Genomic DNA, 20,422 nt, shown 5'->3' with positions numbered 1-20,422 from the left:
TTCGTCCTCTATTTTATATGTGAGGTTCATTTTGGTCCTCTCTTTTTTTCGGGGTTCAATTTAGTCCCCCAATTTGTTAAAACAGTTTAAAATGGTCCCTCCCGTTAGTTTTAGTTAAACGGCGTCAGAATATTGCCATTGTGTCTGTTTGGAACAGGGACGTGGCAAGTCCTGAGTACCTTGTCATCAATGTGGTGTAATGAGGTGGCAATGAAGGTTATTTATGGAGATAGAAGTGTTCATTTGCCCTAATTTAGTTGTCTTCTTCGTGGTGCTGAAGTTCAGCTTCATTTGACAAGCATAAAAATCTAAAAGCTCCAAAACTAAAAGCTGCATAATACATCCTCATGGCTTCCACATTCTTGTTCATCTCCCAAGCTTCAAGTCTTCTTTTCTTTTTGGGTCTTCCAGGTAGAATTCGTTTAGGAGGGGGCAATACATATGAAAATTCTGTTTCAACCATAATTTTGAAATCAAATCCTAACTAACAGTAACTGATCAATCACAAGTAGTCCACACAATTTTCCTTAGAAATTCTAAATCTCTCACAACATCAAATCTATTTTGAAGCCAAAAGGCCTTCATAACGTCCTTTAAAAAAGGCAAAAACTGGGTCTCTGGGGGGAAGAGATTCTTTGACAATTGGATGGTTCACAAATTCTTGGGTCCACCTGTAGAGATTAGGAAATTTCTCAGTTGTCAATAACTCTAACCCTGCTATTTCTTGAACCAAAGGGATCCAATATGCAACATAGACAGCAGTAATATCCACCAACCCAAGCTCCTCTCCTCCAAAGAACTTCTTCTCCTTTATCTCATTCTCAAGAAACTGCAGACCCTCATATGTTTCTGCAACATTCTTCTCACGCTCTTTCTCATCAACCGTGAAAACAGATTTCCATGAAACACCCACAATCTGATTTCATAAATCACACTATTTATTAGTCACCGTTGTATAAATCATAATAATTTAAAGCAGTTTAAATTAACTTTATGAACTCAGAGTAACTCAAATTCACAATCCCGCAAATTAACAAGTCATGAAAGGTGGTGTTTTTGGGATAAACGAGGAAGAATAAAGAAAAGTGGAAAAGATGGATTACATTGTCATCAATGAATTTAGACCAGAAACGAGCCAAGGCTCTCTGGTAATATATTGATTCAATGATTTTCGCTTCTTCCTCGAACCCTAATTTGTTCAATCGTTATCCCCAAATTCTTCCTCGCATCCAGATTTCTTTCCTCGTCGCACCTGATTTTCGCCTCTTCCACGAACCCTAATTTTCGCTTCTTCCAATTACCACTGACTTTAATTTTTCTTTTTGAACTGTCCACATAAGCTGATGTCCCTACTTGACACGTCATGTAAAATTGCCACAGTATCACATCAAATCACTCTGCCGTTAATTTTTTTAACGCTGTTAACACACAGGACTGAATTGAACCTCCTACACAAACTAAGGGACTAAATTGAACCCCGAAAAAAAAAGAGGACCAAAATGAACCTCGGATATAAAGTAGAGGATGAAAAGTCTAATTAAGCCTTAACTAAACTATACATTTTTTTTTCCCGTAGTAGGCAAATCATACTGCATAGTCATGATAATAGGCAAGTTTTAAAAAATTACCAATTTAGGCAAATTGTGTTGGTACCAAACCAGACGTTTTCTCATGAAGAAATCGTGAGGTCCCTGTGCATTTTTGGGTCAAAGGCAGAAGTCCTTAGGGGTTGGCAACATATAAGAAGAAACTGTGTAGGGTCAGCACGTTCTTAGCTGAAATTATTTAGGGGGGCACATTTTCTAAACTATGATCGATTACTTTACGATGTAATCGATTAGAGAATGAGTTGCAGTATTCAGTATTTATGGGTTAAATGTAATCGGTTACTAAAATATTGTAATCGATTACAGTCGTAATCTAAAAAAAAAACTAAATAAATTTTAGTTAGATACAAAGGCAACCATATCACCCTTCACATCTTGAACACTATGCATTCATGTTCCCTGACAGTTTAAAAATAATGAAGGAATCTCTACCTATAATTATTCACGCACTACACCAATGAGAGTTCCATTGCAGAGATTCCCTGACCTCCATTATTCATTGAAATTGCAAGGTGTGTTTAAAGCAATTTGGCAGCTGGAAATATATGCATGCGTGGTTGAGAAATAGGTGCTTATGAGAGAGATGGAGTTATGCAAAAGTTTGGCTTATGTGACAGAAAGATGAAAATGCAGCTTTATCATTGATTGATGGTGGGTCCAAATATATTATAATGTATCATGGTGTATAAATAGTTGTTCTGAAACATGTATAAATAAGCATACACTTTGCACCATGGGCAACCAAACATAAACCCTTTCCCATAAATAAGCATACACTTTTCTACTTTCTCCCTTGTTTTTAGTTTCATATTTGACATTATTATTATGATTGCCTTTGTATCCGATTAAAATTTAATCAGTTTTGTTTTTTTAAATTACGATTGTAATCAATTACAATATTTTTGTAATCGATTACATTTAACCCATAGATACTACAACTCATTTTGTAATCAATTACATTGTAAAGTAATCGATTACAGCTTAGAAAACGTGTCCCTTAAATAGAGATGGCAAATAAACTCGTCCCCGTGGGTATTGCCCGAACTCGTCCCCATTTTGACGGGGAATCCCCGCATTGACTGGGTATGGGTATGGGTTTGGGGAATCCCCGACTTTTTCAATTGGGTATGGGGATGGGTATGGGGATGTACATATCCCCGCCATAATACCCGTCTCCGCCATATCTTCGTCTTTGTTTAAATTATTAAAATATTCATAATTAATTAAGTAATTCTCTCTCTCTCTGTGTGTGTGTGTGTATATATATATATATATATATATATATATATATATATATATATATATATATATATATATATATACTTTCTATTTTTTATTTCTTTTAATTATTTAGTTTGTCATGAAACTCATTCGCATCTCCAATATATTTTTTATCTTATCATAACCTTTATGTAATTATGCTAAAATGATGTATGTTAATTAAAATTTTTTTATGCCTTACATTTGAATATTTCTATTATTTTTTAATATTTTTATTTATTATATATTTTCCTTTCACATAAGAATGTTTATACTCTCAATTTAAGGTAATATAAAAAAAATTCTTTACTTATTCTTATTAATTTTTGTTTAATTTGAAGAATTCTTTTGTTTCATTAAAATAATTTTCGTTATTTTTCAACTATTGAGTATATATGTTGATATTTGAAAAATTTTCTTAGTTCTCTAAGGTATTTTTCATCTTATCATACCTTAATTATACATTTGATTTCCTTTGTGCGATTTCTTTCGATAGTTTCTCAAATTATTTCTAAAACACACATTTGTTAGTTTTTTAATATTTTTATTTATTGTTTATTTTCATCATGTAGAATAATATTTCGATATATTCTATCTAATTATTTTTTATTTTATAACTCATTATTAATCATACTGTAATTTTTTCACTTTAAATTATGTTTGAAGTGGTTAAAATTATATATATATATATATATATATATATATATATATATAATGATATTTAGGAATAATATATGATAATTCACTACAAGAAAAACATGAAATAGTGACTGATTTAGTCATTAACCCATATCAATCACTATTTTTCGTCATTGGTGGTAGTAATTGATTTATTGTCTGAATCAGTGATTAAATTAGTGACCGATTCAATGATCGAATCGGTATTGATTTAGTGACCAATTTAATTACTAATTTATTTGTAATTTAGTGACAAATTTTTTGGGCACTAATGATATTTCTTTTCAATTTTAACCACTTCAAACATAATTTAATAATTTGTTCTCTAAGGTATTTTTCATCTTATCATACCTTAATTTTACATAGTCTCTTAAATTATTTCTAAAACACACATTTGTTAGTTTTTTAATATTTTTATTTATTGTTCATTTCATCATGTAGAATAATATTTCGATATATTCTATCTATTTTTTTATTTTATAACTCATTATTAATCATACTGTAATTTTTTTACTTTAATTGTATAAATAAATTTTATTTACTACAATATAAAAATTTAATGTAATTGCTATGAACATTTTTTTGTCACTATCCAACATATATTGAAGTTCAAAAGATACAAAATCCATGTCAAAATTTTATTATTGTGTTTATTATTTGTTCTTTGTGTCATTTTGATCAAGTGATGTATTATAACTTTTATTAGTGTACTAGCATAAACACAGGCGCTATCGCGCCTATGTGTATGCATTTTTTAAACTAAAATGTTATTAAGTTAATATATAAACTAAAATTATAATATTAGTAGATGATAATATTGTAATGTTATTAAGTTTATATATAAACTAAAATTATATTTATTAAAAATAAAGTGAAGTATATCAGAACAGATGAAAAAATAACCATTGATAAATAAAGAAGAAGAGAAGTAGAGATAGTCGATTTTATAAAAAACTTATAAAAGTAATGGTCAATTTTTAAAAATTTAATAAATTATTATATTTAAAGGGTAAACTTGGTATTTTGAAATGTGAACACAAAAAGAAGAATCTCCTTTATATATTGTTATAGATAAAAAAGAGATTCATTAGAATTTAAAAAATTGAAGTAAACAAACATTTAAAATATATTTTAATTTGAATATTTGTTTTCCTTTTATATTTTTTTGAAATATTTTTTTAATTTTATCAACTAAGTTTCATTAATGTTGTAGTTTGCAAATTTAATAAATGTTTTGGTTCTCATAAAATTTTAGTTGGTATTCTAATATAAAATGTAGACAATTACAATTTATTTTAAAGTATTTGATATGGAAGAAACAATCATCCTCCTAATATTGAATATTTGATAATATTATGTTTTCTTTACCGTAATTTTTTTCTCTCATAAAAGTTAATATTGAAGTTGTTAGAACACGGGTACGGGTATGGGTACGAGATTATACCCGTTACCCGGTGGGGATGGGGATGAGACAAAAGTTTAATACCCGTTGGGTTTGAGTATGGGGATGGGGATGAATTTTTTCTGCGGGGATGGGTATGGGATAGCGAAACCCGTCCCCGCCCCGCCCCGTTGCCATCCCTACCCCTAAACGATTTAAGTTGAAAACGTGTTGGGCCCACACAATTTCTTCTTACATGTTGCTAACCCCCTCACGATTTCTGCCTTTGATCCAAAAACGCACAAGGGCCTCACGATTTTTTCGTGAGAAAACATCCGGTACCAACACGATTTGCCTAAATTGGTAATTTTTAAAAAACTTGTGTATTCTCGTAATTATGCAATGTGATTTGTCTAGTACGTAAAAAACCGATATTTTTTTATTTAGAAAATCACTTTTAATTCAGTGTTAAAATATGATAAAATAGAGTTCAGAATCTCTACTAATTTTTTGTTGTGTTATTCTATATTAAACATTAAAAATATATTGGATTGACATTTTAAATATTTTTTAATATATTTTAAAACATTACAACTAGTGGTAAACAGTATATTATGAAGACACAGTAGAAAAATAACCCTAAAAAAATATAAATCCGATAAAATAGTTAAATATTGGATGTAGTGAATTTAATCTCATTGAATGATATATTTACTACCAAAATGTTTAAACGTTCCAAATGTGCAGGATATTTCGAACTTCTTTAAAATATCTTACGTGGCAAAATAAATTTTTGGTTAGTTTTGAAATATATTTATTGCATTGCTGCATAAAGTTTTTTCTTAGTATAATTTGTTCAAACAACATTTACTTACTAAAACAAAAATGACAAAAGGAAAATTAATTTTTTCTATGTTGTTTTGTAACTTAAGGAACAATACTTTTTGCTCAAGATTATATTTATTTATAAACATATTGAATTAAAAAAATGCTTCAAATATTATTTAAACAATATGTTGTTTATTATATTAATAAAATATATGTGAAATTAAATGATAATTTTGTTAAGTACTTTTAAAAAGACTTAAGTAATATAATAAAATAATTATAGCCAAAATTGAAATTTTGTAAAAATTAAAGTCAAACTTACAAAAGTTTTAGAAAAAGTAAGAGTTTAGAGTTTTAGACCAAAACCCTAAACCATAATAAAATAATTATAGACCAAAATTGAAATTTTGTAAAAATTAAAGTGAAACTTACAAAAGTTTTAGAAACCCTAAAGTAAAACTTACACAGTAAAAAGTAAGAGTAGAAACTTAATTTGTAATTTTTTTTATATATCGTTCAAGATTGTATTTAATTAAATAATACAATTTATAATATAATAAAAGTTTAATGGATTTAAAGTTTCAAAGGATTCAATTATAACTTGAATACAGACAAAAATGATCGTATATTTGTTTGTATTTTATTTTAAATAAAATATATTCTGAGTGGATAAGATGGTCTTGAAGTATATGGTTCAGAAGATGTTGGGTATGCACGTAAATGACATGACAATAAATGTGTTTCGCGTGCTCAATTGCTGATGTGGCAGCATAATATAACTTGTGGGAAAAAAAATTGAGAACAAATTGTATTGAATTTTTTTTATTATCGATGTTACATTAAATTCTTAATTAATTAAAATAAAATAATAATTTCTATCGGATTTATTGCGATAATGATACAGAAGAATTTATCTAATCATCAGGTTTACCCTACCTAATAGAATTTAACACTTGAAGTTTACACTCTTAAAAAGTGAAATTCATATTTGGTTCAATTTAACAAAATAATGTTTTAATAATCAATAAATTTGCCATACACATCTCATAAATTAATCTCACACTGTTATACCATCATTGCATGAAATTTAAACTTTTTAACATGTTTTATTCATATAATATTTACCAGTCAACAAACGCTACATGTCTTTTTTTTATAATATTAAAAATGATATTGTGAGAAAAAAATTATAAATTAATATTTTTTGTTAATTTCTATGATGTTAAATTTATAAAAATAATAAAGTTATAAAATATTTATATTAATATAAAAAAAAATTATTAACAAGTACACTAAAATGATTCTCATTAATACTTACGGATATTATAGTTGAATTTTAAAAAAAAACTAATATATTCAAATTCTATTAATTCAAATTTTAAAAATAAATATTTTTGTTTTTTTTTTTGTTTTTTTAAATAAGTCAATCGATCAAAACCTAACAAAAATTAAAAATTTATATAAGTGATATGTCATATATATATATATATATATATATATATATATATATATATATATATATATATATATGATAATCTTATCAAATTTGAAAATCTTGAAAAATTGAGAATAATAAGAAATAGAGAACTTTGAAAAATCTAGTGTTTGAAAATTGAAAAATTGAGAATTGATAAATTGATAACTGTGAGGTGAGTAATTGAGAACCTTAAGAAATTGAAATTCGTGAGAAAATTAAATTGAGTACTTTGAGAAATTGAAATAGATAATATTGAGAATTTGAAATTGAGAATCGTCAGAGATTGAGAATGGTGAGAAGTTGAGAAACTCATAACCATTAAAAATTGAAAATCGTGAAAAATTAAGAACCACGAGAAATTGAAAATCGCGAGAATTTGAGAATGGTTAGAAATTGAGAACCTCGAGAAATTGAAAATCTTAAGAAATTGAGAATCTTGAGAAATTAAAATTGAGAACCATAAGAAAATGAAATTGAGAACCGTGAATATCGAGAACTGTGAGAAATTGAGAACTTAGAGAAATCGAGAACTCGAGAAATTAAAAACCTTTAAAAACGAAGAACCTTGAGAAATGGATAACCTTGTGAAGTTGAAGAACCTGGAGAAATTAGATAACCTTGAGAAATCAAAGAACATTGAGAAATTGAGAACGGTAAGAAATTGATAACCTTGAGAGATTTAGTACCTTGAGGAATTGAAAACCATGAGAAATTGAGAAACGTAATAAATTGAAAACATTTAGAAAATGAAATTGAGAACCTTGATAAATTAAAAATGGGAATCGTGAGCAATTGAAAACCGTGAGAAATTAATAACCACGAGAAATTAAGAACCGCGAGAAATTGAAAACCGTGAGAATTTGAGAATGGTTAGAAATTGATAACCTTGAGAAATTGAAATTGTGAACCTCGAGAAATTGATAATCGTGAGATATTGAGAATCTTGAGAAATTAAAATTGAGAACTGTGAATATTTGAAAACGGTGAGAAATTGAGAACTTAGAGAAATCGAGAACTTGGAGAAATTAAGAACCTTTAGAAACGGAGAACCTTGAGAAATATAGAACCTTGAGAAGTTGAAGAACTTTGAGAAATAGAAAACCTTGAGAAATTGAAGAACCATGATAAATTGGAGAACCTTGAGAAATCAAAGAACATTGAGAGATTGAGAACAATAAGAAATGGATAACCTTGAGAGATTTAGTAACTTGAGGAATTGAAAATCATGAGAAATTGAGAACCGTAAGAAATTAAGAACGATGAGAAATTGAAAACATTTAGAAAATGAAATTGAGAACCTTTAGAAATTGAATTTGGAAATCATGAGAAATTGAAAATCGTGAGAAATTAAGAATCACGAGAAATTGAAAATTGTGAGAATTTGAGAACCATGAGAAATTGAGAACCTTAAGAAATTGAAATTGAGAACCGTGAGAAATTGAGAACCTTGAGAAATTGAAATTAAGAACCTAGAGAAATTGATAACCTCTAGAAATCAATAACCGTTAGAAACAAAGAACCTTGAGAAATGGAAAACCTTGTGAAGTTGGGGAACCTTGAGAAATTGGAGAACCTTGAAAAATTGAAGAACCTAGAGAAACCGAGACTCGTAAGAAATGAAGAACCTTGAGAAATTGAGTAACTCGAGAAATTGAGATATGTGAGAAATCGATAACAATAAGAAATTGAGAAATGTGAGAAATTGAAAGCCTTGAGAATTTGAAATTGAGAACCTTGAGAAATTGTTAATCGTGAGAAATTGAGAATTGTGAGAAATTGAAAATCTTTAGAAACATAGAACCTTGAGAAATGAAGAACCATGAGAAGTTGGGGAATCTTGATAAATTGGAGACCCTTGAGAATTTGAGAACCATAATAAATGGAGAACCTTGAGAAATTGAGTACCTCGAGAATTGAGATTTATGAGAAATTGAGAACCTTAAGAAATTGAGCACCGTAAAAAATTGAGAACCGCGAGAAATTGAGAACTATGAGTAATTAAGAATTGCGAGAAATTAAAAACCGTGAAAAAATTGAGAACTGTGTGAAATTGATAACCTTAAGAAATTGAAATTACAACCTTAAGAATTTGAAATTTAGAAATGTGATAAATTGAGAACTGCGAGAAATTCAAGATCGTGAGAAATTGACAACCGTGAGAAGTTGAGAACCTTGAAAAATTAAGAACATAAGAAATTACGAACTGTAAGAAATTTATTAGTGTAAGGTGTATTTGGTAATGATGGGTGCAGGAAGCACAAATAGTTAATAAGCCAATGAACATAAAAGCCCAAATATGCATGGGCTGGAATCATGGAACAGCCCATGTGCTTATGAAATCATAAAATATTGTTTCGTTAACTTCGTGTGTAAATTAAGAAAACCTTTAAAATCAGTACGTCCGTGAAAAACAGTATCGATTGAGAAAAGAGGGGGTGTAGGAGCATCGATATCAGAGGAAAATGATCATCCCAGTTCGTTGCTTCACCTGTGGAAAGGTATTATCTTTCTTCCTCTTTTCATTCCACATGTCTCGTGCTCAATCAAAATTAATTAAACATTTTGGATGCTTTTGCGCTTTTAGGGTTTAGGGTTTTATTTTGCTAATCCTCAAATTTGTTCCTTTTCTCCGATTTAGGTCATTGGAAACAAATGGGACACCTATTTGGACCTTCTGCAGGCAGATTACAGTGAAGGGTTCGTGCCCTATCTCCTCTCTTTTATTCATAGTTTCTTTTTTAAAAGATTAATCCTTAGTTCTTGTTCTTTAGGATGATTATAGATGTTACTACTGTGTCTGAACTTGATTCACGTTAGTTGTAATATTGCTGTATTAACATTTAACGTAATGATGGATTGCAGAGATGCATTGGATGCATTGGGGCTGGTTCGTTATTGTTGTAGGCGCATGCTCATGACCCATGTTGATCTCATCGAGAAGCTACTCAATTACAACGGTAACTTCTGTTCCCTCTATTATGTTTTTTATGTGTGTTAATTTTCTACTGTTGTTATTCTCTCTGTGCTGAATTGAACTGAACTATATACATTTGGTTGCAGCGCTGGACAAGTCTGATCCCAGTTAAGGAATACCAGATAACCAAAGATGGTTCAGTGAATTCCATGCCCCGTGGACATGTACCAGTTTTTCTTCTTGTTTTTTTTTTTTTCTTGAATTAATTGTTTTTGCTACAAGCAGGGTCATGTTTTTGTGTCGGTTTAGATCAAATATGTTTGTTGTCTGTTCTTAAGAGGGGCTTTGGCAAGACACCGTTTATGTTAATTTCATATGCCTTGTTATGACAGACCAAATTTTTGAAGAATGTCGTAATTGATGCCAATGCATGTCCTAATTTTGTTTTTTTAGGAACATTGTTGTCTGATATACATTGCATGTTGCAATTTAGCCTGTGTGTACAATGCGTATAGAATTTATTTGGGATGAGTTTATGAAAAGAGACTTAATCAGCCCGAAAGTTAATATAGTATCAGACTGGCCCTTAACAGATCAAGCCTTAACACCGATTGTCTATTGTAATATATAATTTCTATGGTGAAAACAAGAAACAATAGCTAGTGTACTCAGTTTAGTTGGCACCTTAAAAGTTCACAGTTATTTTTACTCTTTCTTTTTCTCTTTCAGATTCTGTGAAGTGCTTAACACAATTTCAGTCAACCAGAGAATGTGAATTAAGAAAGAGGATGCTGTTTAATCATTTATTCCTAAAAATCTTCATTTTTTTTTTCTTCATTGTATCCATTTCAATATAGTTTCTAAACCATTAACTGTGATGAAAATAAGTTAGCAATTTTGTTCCTGTTTCAGATTCTATGAAATTTATGCGGGACTGGAGAATTTCAGTTGAATTAAATGAATTATTTTCATTTATTAAGATATATTAAAGTTTGAAAAAGAACAAATTTTAGTTTTACCCCTAAATTTAGGAACTTCAAACATATTTAATTGTTTAAAATATGTCAATTATAAGTGCTTATTCTATTTCCCATCCCATGTTCATTTTTTAATATAGGCCAGATATTTTGTTTTTAATAATTTCAAGATTTTATTGTTCTATACTGATCCATATTGGGGGAGCATGTTAGGAGAAATAGGTCAGGGGTTAGTGGAACATGGATAAATAGATTATGAATGGTTAAATATCTTTTTTCATCACAAGTTAAATGCACCAAAAAAAATTAAAAGATTCTTGTGTTGCTTTTATCCTTATATTTATTGTAGGCTTAATTTATTTTTAAAACAACTAAATTTGAAAGATTCTTTTTTACTTTTCTTTTACAACCAACGTCAATAAATCCTTAACCACACGCATATAACCAAATATGAACATTGTGATTCTCTTAAACATTCAAAGTCTCCACAATGCTACTGTATTTCTTATTTGGAAGTATCGAAATTTTTGGGAAAGAATTGAACTTGAGTTTAACACTTCGCAAGTGTATGTTGTAGAACACAGATGGGAATAAACTAGATAGTTAATTCAATAAGCGAAAGCACTTAAAGTTTTAACATATTTTTCAAGGTAAGATGAAGAATTTTTGTGAGTATTATCCTTTAGTGTGAGGTGCATGAAAGACTAATAATTTGCAATGTATGATTTTGTGAATGCGGTTGGAATTCAATCAGAAAATGTAACGATCCCCATGTGTAAGAGTGGTTGATGAACTCAAACTAAGATTTGAACCTGAAGTTCAACAAAATATCGACAAGTTGTTAAAGAGATCAAGATGAAAATGTTTTATTGATAATGATTTGAGAGAGTAATGGATAAATTGTAGTAATAACTAAAATTTGTGATGAAAATTATGACATAAGTGATGATGATAAAAATGTATAACAAAAAATAAATAATGCCTTGTATTCATATTTGCCGTCCCTTGTTCATTTTTTAATCTAGGTAAGGTATTCTGTTTTTAATAATTTTAAATTTTTATTGTTCCATATTAATCAAGATCTAGTGGAACATGTTAGGAGAAATAAATTAGGGGTTAGTGGAACATGTTAGGAGAAATAAATTATGGATGATTTTGTTATATTATTTTTATGTAGTATTTTATGAATGGTTAAATATCTATTATCACAAGTTAAATGCACCAGAAATTTTGAAAGTTGATTGTGTTACTTTTATCGTTACATCTATTATCTATTTTAGGCTTAATTTATTTTTAAAACAACTAATCTTATTGCTGGTTTCAATTCAACTACAACAATTTTTTTCCTTTCTTTTTTACAATCAACATCAATAAATATTTAACCTTGCACACATATGAACATCTCAATTTTCTTAGACATTCAAAGCCTCCAAAATGCTATTGCATTTCCTAGTTTGTAACACCGAAAATTTTGTGAAAGAATTGAACTTAAGTTTCACACTTTGCAAGTGTGTGTTTTAGAACACGAAGGTGGGGTTGAACCAAATAGTGGATTTAACAAGTGAAAGCACTTAAAACTTTTATATAGTTCTCAATGTAAGATGAAAAATTGTCGTGAGAGCATTATCCTTTATCCTGAGGTGCATAAGAGAATAATAGGTTGCAATAACCAAATGTATGGTTTCGTGAATGCGGTTGAAGTCTAACCAGAGAATGTAACGATCCCACAAAGTCAGATATTCCTTTACTGAACTTGTGTAAGAAAGGTTAATGAACTAGAGCTAAGATTTGAATGTGAAGTTTAGCAAAATGTTTACAAAGAAGACGTTGTTAGAGAGGTATAAACAAGTAGAGAGGTGAAAATATGGTCAAATATTTTTTAGTGAAGAGATTGCATATGAAGTTGAAGAGTTATTGTTAATAGTTTGAGAAAAAAAATTAGTAGTAATTAAAATTGGTGATAAAATTATTACATAAGTCATGATAATAAAATTGTATAACATAAAAATTAAATGATACGGATTAAATTAAAAAAATTTGAAATGAATATACGACTAAACAAATTATTAATAAAGTGAACATACTCATATTCATTATGAACATGAAACTTAAATAAATATTGTATTATTTTAATATAGTTTTTAAATAAAAACTAATCTAAATATTTAGTTGTTAAGTATTATTGATGGATTGATATAAAAGATGAAACTGATTACACTGCAAATTATAAATTCAAATTTAAACTGGATTACTTTAAAATTGATTTAAATATTTGGTTATTAAGAATTATTCAATCAATAAATTAGAGTAATTTAATTTTTTGTAATTTAAATTAAATTGGATTTGTTTGTCTTAATCCATACGATAACTTAGTCTGAGTTAATTTTTTCTGCAATTTAAATTGAATTATCTTTTGTCTTAACATATGGATAAAAATAGTTATATTTTTAAAAGATAAAAATAATATTATTTTATTAAAAGATGTACATATACTATAATTTATATAACAAGTTATGACACTCAAATTAAAATTACTTTTAAAGATACATACTTTTATTTTATATTTTCAAGGTTTATTTTCGTTTATATTTTTTAAAGCAAGCCAAAATAACATGTCAGTCAAAACTAAGGCTAGACTAAAAAACACACAAAGAAAGAAATAATTGTTGGTTATTCGAAATTGTAACTAATATAATTTTAGATAAATATTCGAGAGACATTTTATTTATGGAATGATCATAGTTAAATTTGCAGTTAATCTCTATTTGAATGTAAAATCCTAATTATAAATTACTATGGAGAGCACGTGCACATATATGTCCACTTTTGAACATTCCACTTTTACATTGTGATTATAAAAAAGATGAAAAGTTGATTATTCTAATTATTATTAAAATAAAATGTTATTAAATTTTATAAAAAAATATTTTAAAAAATAACTATTAAAAAAATAGATATGAAATCGAGAAGATAAAATAATTTAAATTAATAAAAGTGAAATGGATAAAAGAAAAAAATTACATCACCAATCTAAAAAATAATCTTATATATGCATGTACAGATACACTGAGATATATGTTCAATAATAAACTCCAACAATAAAATCATCATATGTATATTATGTGTATCAGGGGTTAATAAAATCTTCTTATAAAATGTGTGTTTGATTAGTTTTTCTAATTTTTTTTCTTAATTTTAAACTGTGTTTAATACTAATAATACTAGACATTTTGGACAAAGAAAATTTGAATCAAATAGGTTTGGTTTCCCTCCGCAATTCTTCAATTGTTTTGTTTACGTGGCACATGGCGATTGGTCTTGACCAGGTTAACGTTACAAATTTAATAGACTCAGTGTATCTCACCCAAGAAGTTTGAGGTTGAATTTGGGCACAATCCATTTACCTTCATTTTTTCGCTCCCTAATTCTTCTCTTCTCATTACTTCCTTCCAAAGAGTATAATGAAGAAGACAAGTCGCCGATCTAAGCAATCGAGTCCAGTTCATGCCCCAACTTCAGAGTCGAACGAAAAGCAAATCTACGAGGAGAGGATTCGCAGTCTCGAAACAGAAAATAAAGCATATCAGGTTTGTCATCTCTTTAGTACCGATAAATTGCTTGTTATAAGATCTGATTTATCATATGTTTGTTCTTAGCAAGTTGATTGAGTTTAGAATCAGTGTTGCGTTTGTATCGGAATAAGTTCATGGTTCTTGATTTTGAAATGGAATCATCTGTTGCTGGAAAGTTTCGAGTCATAGGAAGTTATTTCTTCAATTGATTTTTCACAACCTTTGTAGTGATTATGTTGTTGATCTGATAATATTTTAATGAATCGGTTATTTGACAGAGTTATTACTGCTGAATTTGTGACTTGTGATGTTGAGTTGATGTTACTGTTAACTTGCTGTTTTGATTGCAGATTGAGATTGCTGAACTAAGGCAACAACAACTGGGGAGTGATTCGTCGGCTTCGAAGAATGGAGTTGAAAAGCTTAAGCAGGAGTATCTTCAGAAGCTGAACTTGCTAGAAGATCAGGTTTTTTTTGTTTGTTTGCGTGTGGTAGAATGGAATTGTTTTTGTTGGGGTGGCTGTGATTTGAGGTTTGTTTTCAATATCCTGCTGTTACAGGTTTCTGAATTGAAGATGAAACTGGGTACTCGGTCCCAGTTTTCAACTCAAAGAAAAAGGGTCGATGAATCAACTAAGCAGTTGCAATTTGAGATTCAAGGTTTGAAGGCTCAAAAGGTGTCATTTCTTTTGTGGATGAATTATTCTATAAAGTGTTGCTTTCGTTCTTATTCGTCCCTCTTTTACTTTGGATATCAAATCAACCTATGTTTGCGTACAGGTTCAACTGCAATGTAAAATCAAATTAGAGTCTGTGCAATTTAGATTATCCAAGGCTCTACTTGAAAAGGAGATTCTTCAGGTTTCTGTTACATTCTCTTGCGTCCAAAATTTTGAATGATTTACGATTTCATTGATAAAAATAGTTTTTTTTTTTTTTTTTTTTTTTCTTTTAATTGATTGATGGGATACATATTTGATTAGTATTTTCCTCCCAGTTAGCCTTTTTATCTTATGAAATATGTTCATGTATGATTAGCTTAAGAAAGATGGAAGGAGGAACGAAATCAAGACCCAAAGTTTGCTGGATTCAAATGAGAGGCTTAAAATGGTTGGTTCTTTGAATTATCTGTGCTTTTATGACCTTTTATTTGTTTTGGTCGCTGCTATATGCCCATTGTTTTTCTTTCGGTAATTACTTTTCTCTCCATATCTTTTTGTCAGGTATTGCAGCGGAAGACAGAGGAAGCTTTTGCTGCTACTAAAATTTTAAAAGACATGATAGCAACTCGAAAAGCTATTTCACACAAATCAGCTGGTTAGGAGACCTGAATACCTCTTTCGTTTTTATTTGATTTGTGTTGGCCCCATCACATTTATGACCTCTTTTATTGCCGGTTTTCATGTAGGTGCTAGAAGTAGAAATGATAAACTAATTCAGGTAATTTTAAATCACTTGAAAATTCTTGTTCATTGGTCCTGTTGATGAGGGCTGCGTGGTTAAGTTTTGCTGACTGATGACATGTTTTACCAACTCCTGCTTATTTCCTTACAACTTTGGCTGAATCTTTCTCATATCCTTAGGGCAGGCTCTTTATTAGGCTCTTTATTAGTTTGCCTGAAACTTGTTTGTGGGTCCTTGTCTCTGTATTTCACTGGGTGCTGTATGGTCATATGTTGTGCTGAATTGTAACACATTTTACCTCCCACGCCTTTCCCTTAGGCTCAATCTTGCTCATAATAGATCCTGCATTATAATGTCTTTATTTGCTTCATTATTGAGGTTCGTGACCCGTTTTGTAGATTTTATCCAATATTATATTGTCCATCCTCTATTTTCTTCAAATTTGTAGTATAGATTTATGGTCTGCTGCAGAATGTTATTTTTTATTTTTTGAACTTAATCAGTGGTTTCTTCCTTTTGAAAATGTATATTGAATGGATTTGATTACTGTTTTGTAGCAGTGATCTAATTTATTAGTTAGCTCAACATACTAAAATATCATCAAAATGTGGCTGGTGCAGGATGCCGAAGAAGAACTTGATGTGACAACTAAGTTACACAAGTTATGTTCACAATATGAATCCAAAGTGGAAAAGTAAGTCCTTTGTCATTTCTCTCGTTTTTTTTTTTTCTTATGGCCCGTTTTCACATGTCTTTCAAATGTTCAACTCTGTTGTTCATTTCATATTTTATTGACTTTGTAAGGATGAAATTTACTTCTAATGTGGCAAAATTGATTACTAAACACTGTTTGAAAGCACAATGGTGTGTGTTTATGTATGTTTCTTTTGCTATAATTAATATTGTATATGGTAGGAATTTTACATGACAACAAGTGTAAGCGAAAGTGATGTGAACTCCATTTGCACAAGTGCTGACTTAGGATCTTTAGGGATAGAACCTTGTAGGAAACTTGAAAAATTAGTGAAAAGGTGAAGTGGAAAGTGGTTGAAATTCTAGTTTGGACAGTAGTTTAGATAAGTTGATATCTCGAGCTGTAGAACTCCAATTGAGGTGATTCCAAAACGACGTGAAAGTTCACGTTCTGAACTTTAATTTAGGCTTAACAATCACTAGTTTTTGTGTGAGTTGAATGAGAGTTATGACCATGAGATAAATTTGGGTAGAATTGGGTTTTCTGAATATGGGTGAAGAAGTAAGAACAACAAGTGAATATAAAAGGTGGAAGGAAAGAATCATTCTTTCCAAGGGAGGCAACACACAAAGGATGGGAAAGTCTTTTGATACAGTCAAGGAATTCTTGAATCACTCAAGAACATAGAAAAATAAAGAGATAAAACTCTAATATTTCTGAATAAAACTCAACTTGTTTTCATTGATTAAAATGATTGAGCTTATATAGAAGCTTAAGCCATCAAAATTAGAAAAGATCCATTAATTGCAATTACTTTCCACTTAAGCTAATAATGATCTCACTATTTAATTACCGATTGTAACTAAAATTGTGGTAACCCAAAAGTTATCCAAAAATATTCAGTTTTGCATCCTCTTGATCTCCAAAAGGTTGATGACTAAGTTGTCAATTGGGCTTTTATTACAACTTGAAATAAAACCAAACTAAAGTCCATTAATTGATTAATCCAAAACATAATTTGGTCGGCCAATTCTACAAAGGATTGAGCCATTGTTTAAACAAACTAATAACTTGAAAAATTACAGTAAAGTGGCGTGTTAATCCTTCTCCATTTGGGTCATGATGTAATTCACAACCTTGGTATTTTCTTCTTGAAACTTGGGCTTCAACAAAAATCTTGTCACCTTTTTCTTCTACCTGATTGGATTCACATCAAACAATCCAGAAGTTTGAGTAGTGAAAAAACTTATTTAACTATATGGAAGCTAGCACAAGTGTTTCAGATTTTACATGCCTTTAGTATGATATGATATGACTCTAATGCTAGCATATATTTTGGCTTGAAATGTCTAAAATATAAGTTAGGGATTAACATTGTATCCATGTAGTTCATTTTTCCAACATCGAATCCTTGTTTAGTTCAGGTTTGAGGAGGAATATCCGTACTAAACGTTCCTAATTCTATGCTGCTACTATTTTTGAGTCAGCCATATAATTCTGATTATATGATTTGTGAAACAATCTTTTTCATGTCTCATTTTTCCGAGTAGGCTAGTATTTACTAGGTGCTTTATTAGTATCTGCATGAACAGTATAGAACTGAATAGCTTCTTTTCTTTAAGAGCATTCAAAAGATTTCGGATTGATGTTAACAAAATTATATAATTTTGGTTATGTCTCACCATAGTTTGCTTGCAAGAGTATTCCTGTCAGTATAATTTTTGTGAAATGCATATAAAGAGCCCTATTCTAACAATTTGACGTTGTCAGGATGGCTGGAGAAATTGTACAGCTGAAGGAAGAAATTGAGATGCTTAGGCAGGAAAAATCAGGGTGAAAACCGTTACTCAATTTTCTTTTGCATTACCATATAGTCCCCTTACTTAATATTTTGTTTGAAATTTTTGTTACTTCAAGGCCTGAGTTACAGGAGGAAGAGTATGACAACTTGGAGAAAGATCATGACATTCATGATCTGAAAGAGCAAATGAGCAGCCTTGATTGTCTACTTAGGGAATTACAATCGCGAAAGGAAAAGATTGATGTCAAGGATAAGAAGCAGGTGAGTCATTGACATCAAATTAGAACTGTACTAGGATATGCCAAGTTAAAACAAACAATTTAGTATGGACATTTAAAAAAAAAAATATTAAATACATTGTTAATTTCTTACACTGTCAACATCTTATCAGGGAAACCTGGTTCTGTCTCATCTCTCTGAAGAGACTAGTGACAAGACAAAAGTGGGTACACCTGAAATGAGTAGTGCAAGTGAAAATAGTGTTAAGACGGAGAGAACAACTGGAGGGCTCTGTTGTTCATGCAGTAAGAAGTCGTTGTGCAAGACCAACAAATGTAAATGCCGATCCAGCGGTGGGAGCTGTGGAGCATCATGTGGCTGCACTCGTTTTAAGTGCACAAATAGGGAATCAAACCAATCAGCAGGAAACGAACCACTAAAATCAAATAACACAGAATGTTCTTTGGACGAAGATGGAAGTGTGATTGCTTCTGAATGTGCTAAACTACTCCAAAGTGCACTTGTTCAGAAACCAGCTAGTTGCAAGGACAACCCGGTGCCCATAAAGAAGCCATTACGTGACATTCAGAACTCCATGGTATTCTACATCTAAAGCTCTTTGCATTTAATAATATCTAATTTGATGACCAGACTCAGATTTTCGTATTTTACATTTATATATGTAACAGTTTTCCAACTAGCTTACTATGCCATTGGACAATATGTGATTACAGGTGAGATTGGACGATCAAAAGCAGGGAAAGAAAAAGAAAGCGCGAAAACCAGTAATTCAGTTAGTCACCAGGGACCCAATGTCTTCCCCTCCAGAAAATAGCAGCAGTACAGAGAGTGATCCAACTAGGTTTGACAAGATGGCAAAACCAGATACAGAGAATGATTCTGGCCAGTCAAATGAATTGGCTGCATCCATTACTAATGCACCTGGATTTCGTCGTTTAAGAAATCCGTCCCGACAAGCCAAATTTGTCGTTGGGAAAGAAAAGTTTTAGCAGCTGCAAGCATTCCTTTGTTCTTCCAGAGCGTTGAAAAATCATGCCAATGCTGAATTGACATTCCTTTGTTCTTACTGAGCGTTGAAAAATCATGCCAATGCTGAATTGACGGGTGCGGTTAGGTTGTTAATTTGGATCCTTTTTAACTCCATAATAACGTGGTTTCCTTAGAGATCTCATGGAAATTAAAATTAGTGGAGGAGTCATATAGCTCCTATTTTTAAGGTTTTTCTTACATTCATTGTTTGCTTTTCTATTGTATGAAACCGCGAGTGTAATGATAAAAAATTCCTTGTGATAAGACAGTCAGAGGCATCTAATTTGGTTTACTAACCAAGTGCTCCCTGATGTCTTGATTAACTTGTATCATATACTTTTTTAAAGGCATTTTACAATGAAATATAATTTTGTTTTGGTTTGTATTTATTTGCCCATATTATTATTACCGTGTTTTATCGGAGAAGGGAAATGTAGGAAAAAACGTAGCGAAACTAGAAAAAAACAAAGATGAGAAATAATATGAAAAATATACTGTTGAAAAAAAAATAATCGCAAAAAAATAAAATTAAAAATCATTTGAGATTATTTCACTTTAAA

General features: G+C 30.1%; 2 protein-coding genes across 2 annotated transcripts; both read left to right on the top strand.

The window, feature by feature from the left end:
* The first annotated feature begins 9,584 nt into the window (after positions 1-9,584).
* LOC114162595 (DNA-directed RNA polymerase subunit 10-like protein) lies at positions 9,585-10,572 on the top strand. The gene is made up of 4 exons (XM_028046532.2): positions 9,585-9,729; positions 9,870-9,928; positions 10,094-10,188; positions 10,292-10,572. The coding sequence occupies exons 1-4, from the start codon at positions 9,694-9,696 to the stop codon at positions 10,315-10,317; spliced, it is 216 nt and encodes a 71-aa protein (XP_027902333.1). The 5' UTR covers positions 9,585-9,693; the 3' UTR covers positions 10,318-10,572.
* A 3,906-nt stretch (positions 10,573-14,478) lies between these two features.
* LOC114162434 (chromosome-associated kinesin-like protein) lies at positions 14,479-20,247 on the top strand. The gene is made up of 12 exons (XM_028046321.2): positions 14,479-14,709; positions 15,045-15,161; positions 15,255-15,371; positions 15,475-15,555; positions 15,733-15,804; positions 15,918-16,011; positions 16,103-16,134; positions 16,719-16,792; positions 18,563-18,625; positions 18,710-18,854; positions 18,985-19,410; positions 19,547-20,247. The coding sequence occupies exons 1-12, from the start codon at positions 14,584-14,586 to the stop codon at positions 19,820-19,822; spliced, it is 1,623 nt and encodes a 540-aa protein (XP_027902122.1). The 5' UTR covers positions 14,479-14,583; the 3' UTR covers positions 19,823-20,247.
* The last annotated feature ends 175 nt before the right edge of the window (positions 20,248-20,422 follow it).

This window comes from Vigna unguiculata, chromosome 9, assembly GCF_037176805.1.
Source record: "Vigna unguiculata cultivar grain cowpea cultivar isolate G323 ecotype 2 chromosome 9, ASM3717680v1, whole genome shotgun sequence".
NCBI classification, from domain to species: domain Eukaryota; kingdom Viridiplantae; phylum Streptophyta; class Magnoliopsida; order Fabales; family Fabaceae; genus Vigna; species Vigna unguiculata.
Note: the sequence above shows the minus strand (reverse complement) of the source record. Positions and strands in the feature narration are given on the sequence as shown.

Coding starts and splice junctions, on each gene's coding strand:
- LOC114162434 (XM_028046321.2), top strand. CDS start 14,584: ATGAAGAAGACAAGTCGCCGATCTAAGCAATCGAGTCCAGTTCATGCC. Junction 16,793..18,562: donor TATGAATCCAAAGTGGAAAA/GTAAGTCCTTTG, acceptor TGACGTTGTCAG/GATGGCTGGAGAAATTGTAC. Junction 19,411..19,546: donor GTGACATTCAGAACTCCATG/GTATTCTACATC, acceptor ATGTGATTACAG/GTGAGATTGGACGATCAAAA.
- LOC114162595 (XM_028046532.2), top strand. CDS start 9,694: ATGATCATCCCAGTTCGTTGCTTCACCTGTGGAAAG. Junction 9,730..9,869: donor GTTGCTTCACCTGTGGAAAG/GTATTATCTTTC, acceptor TCTCCGATTTAG/GTCATTGGAAACAAATGGGA. Junction 10,189..10,291: donor GAAGCTACTCAATTACAACG/GTAACTTCTGTT, acceptor ATTTGGTTGCAG/CGCTGGACAAGTCTGATCCC.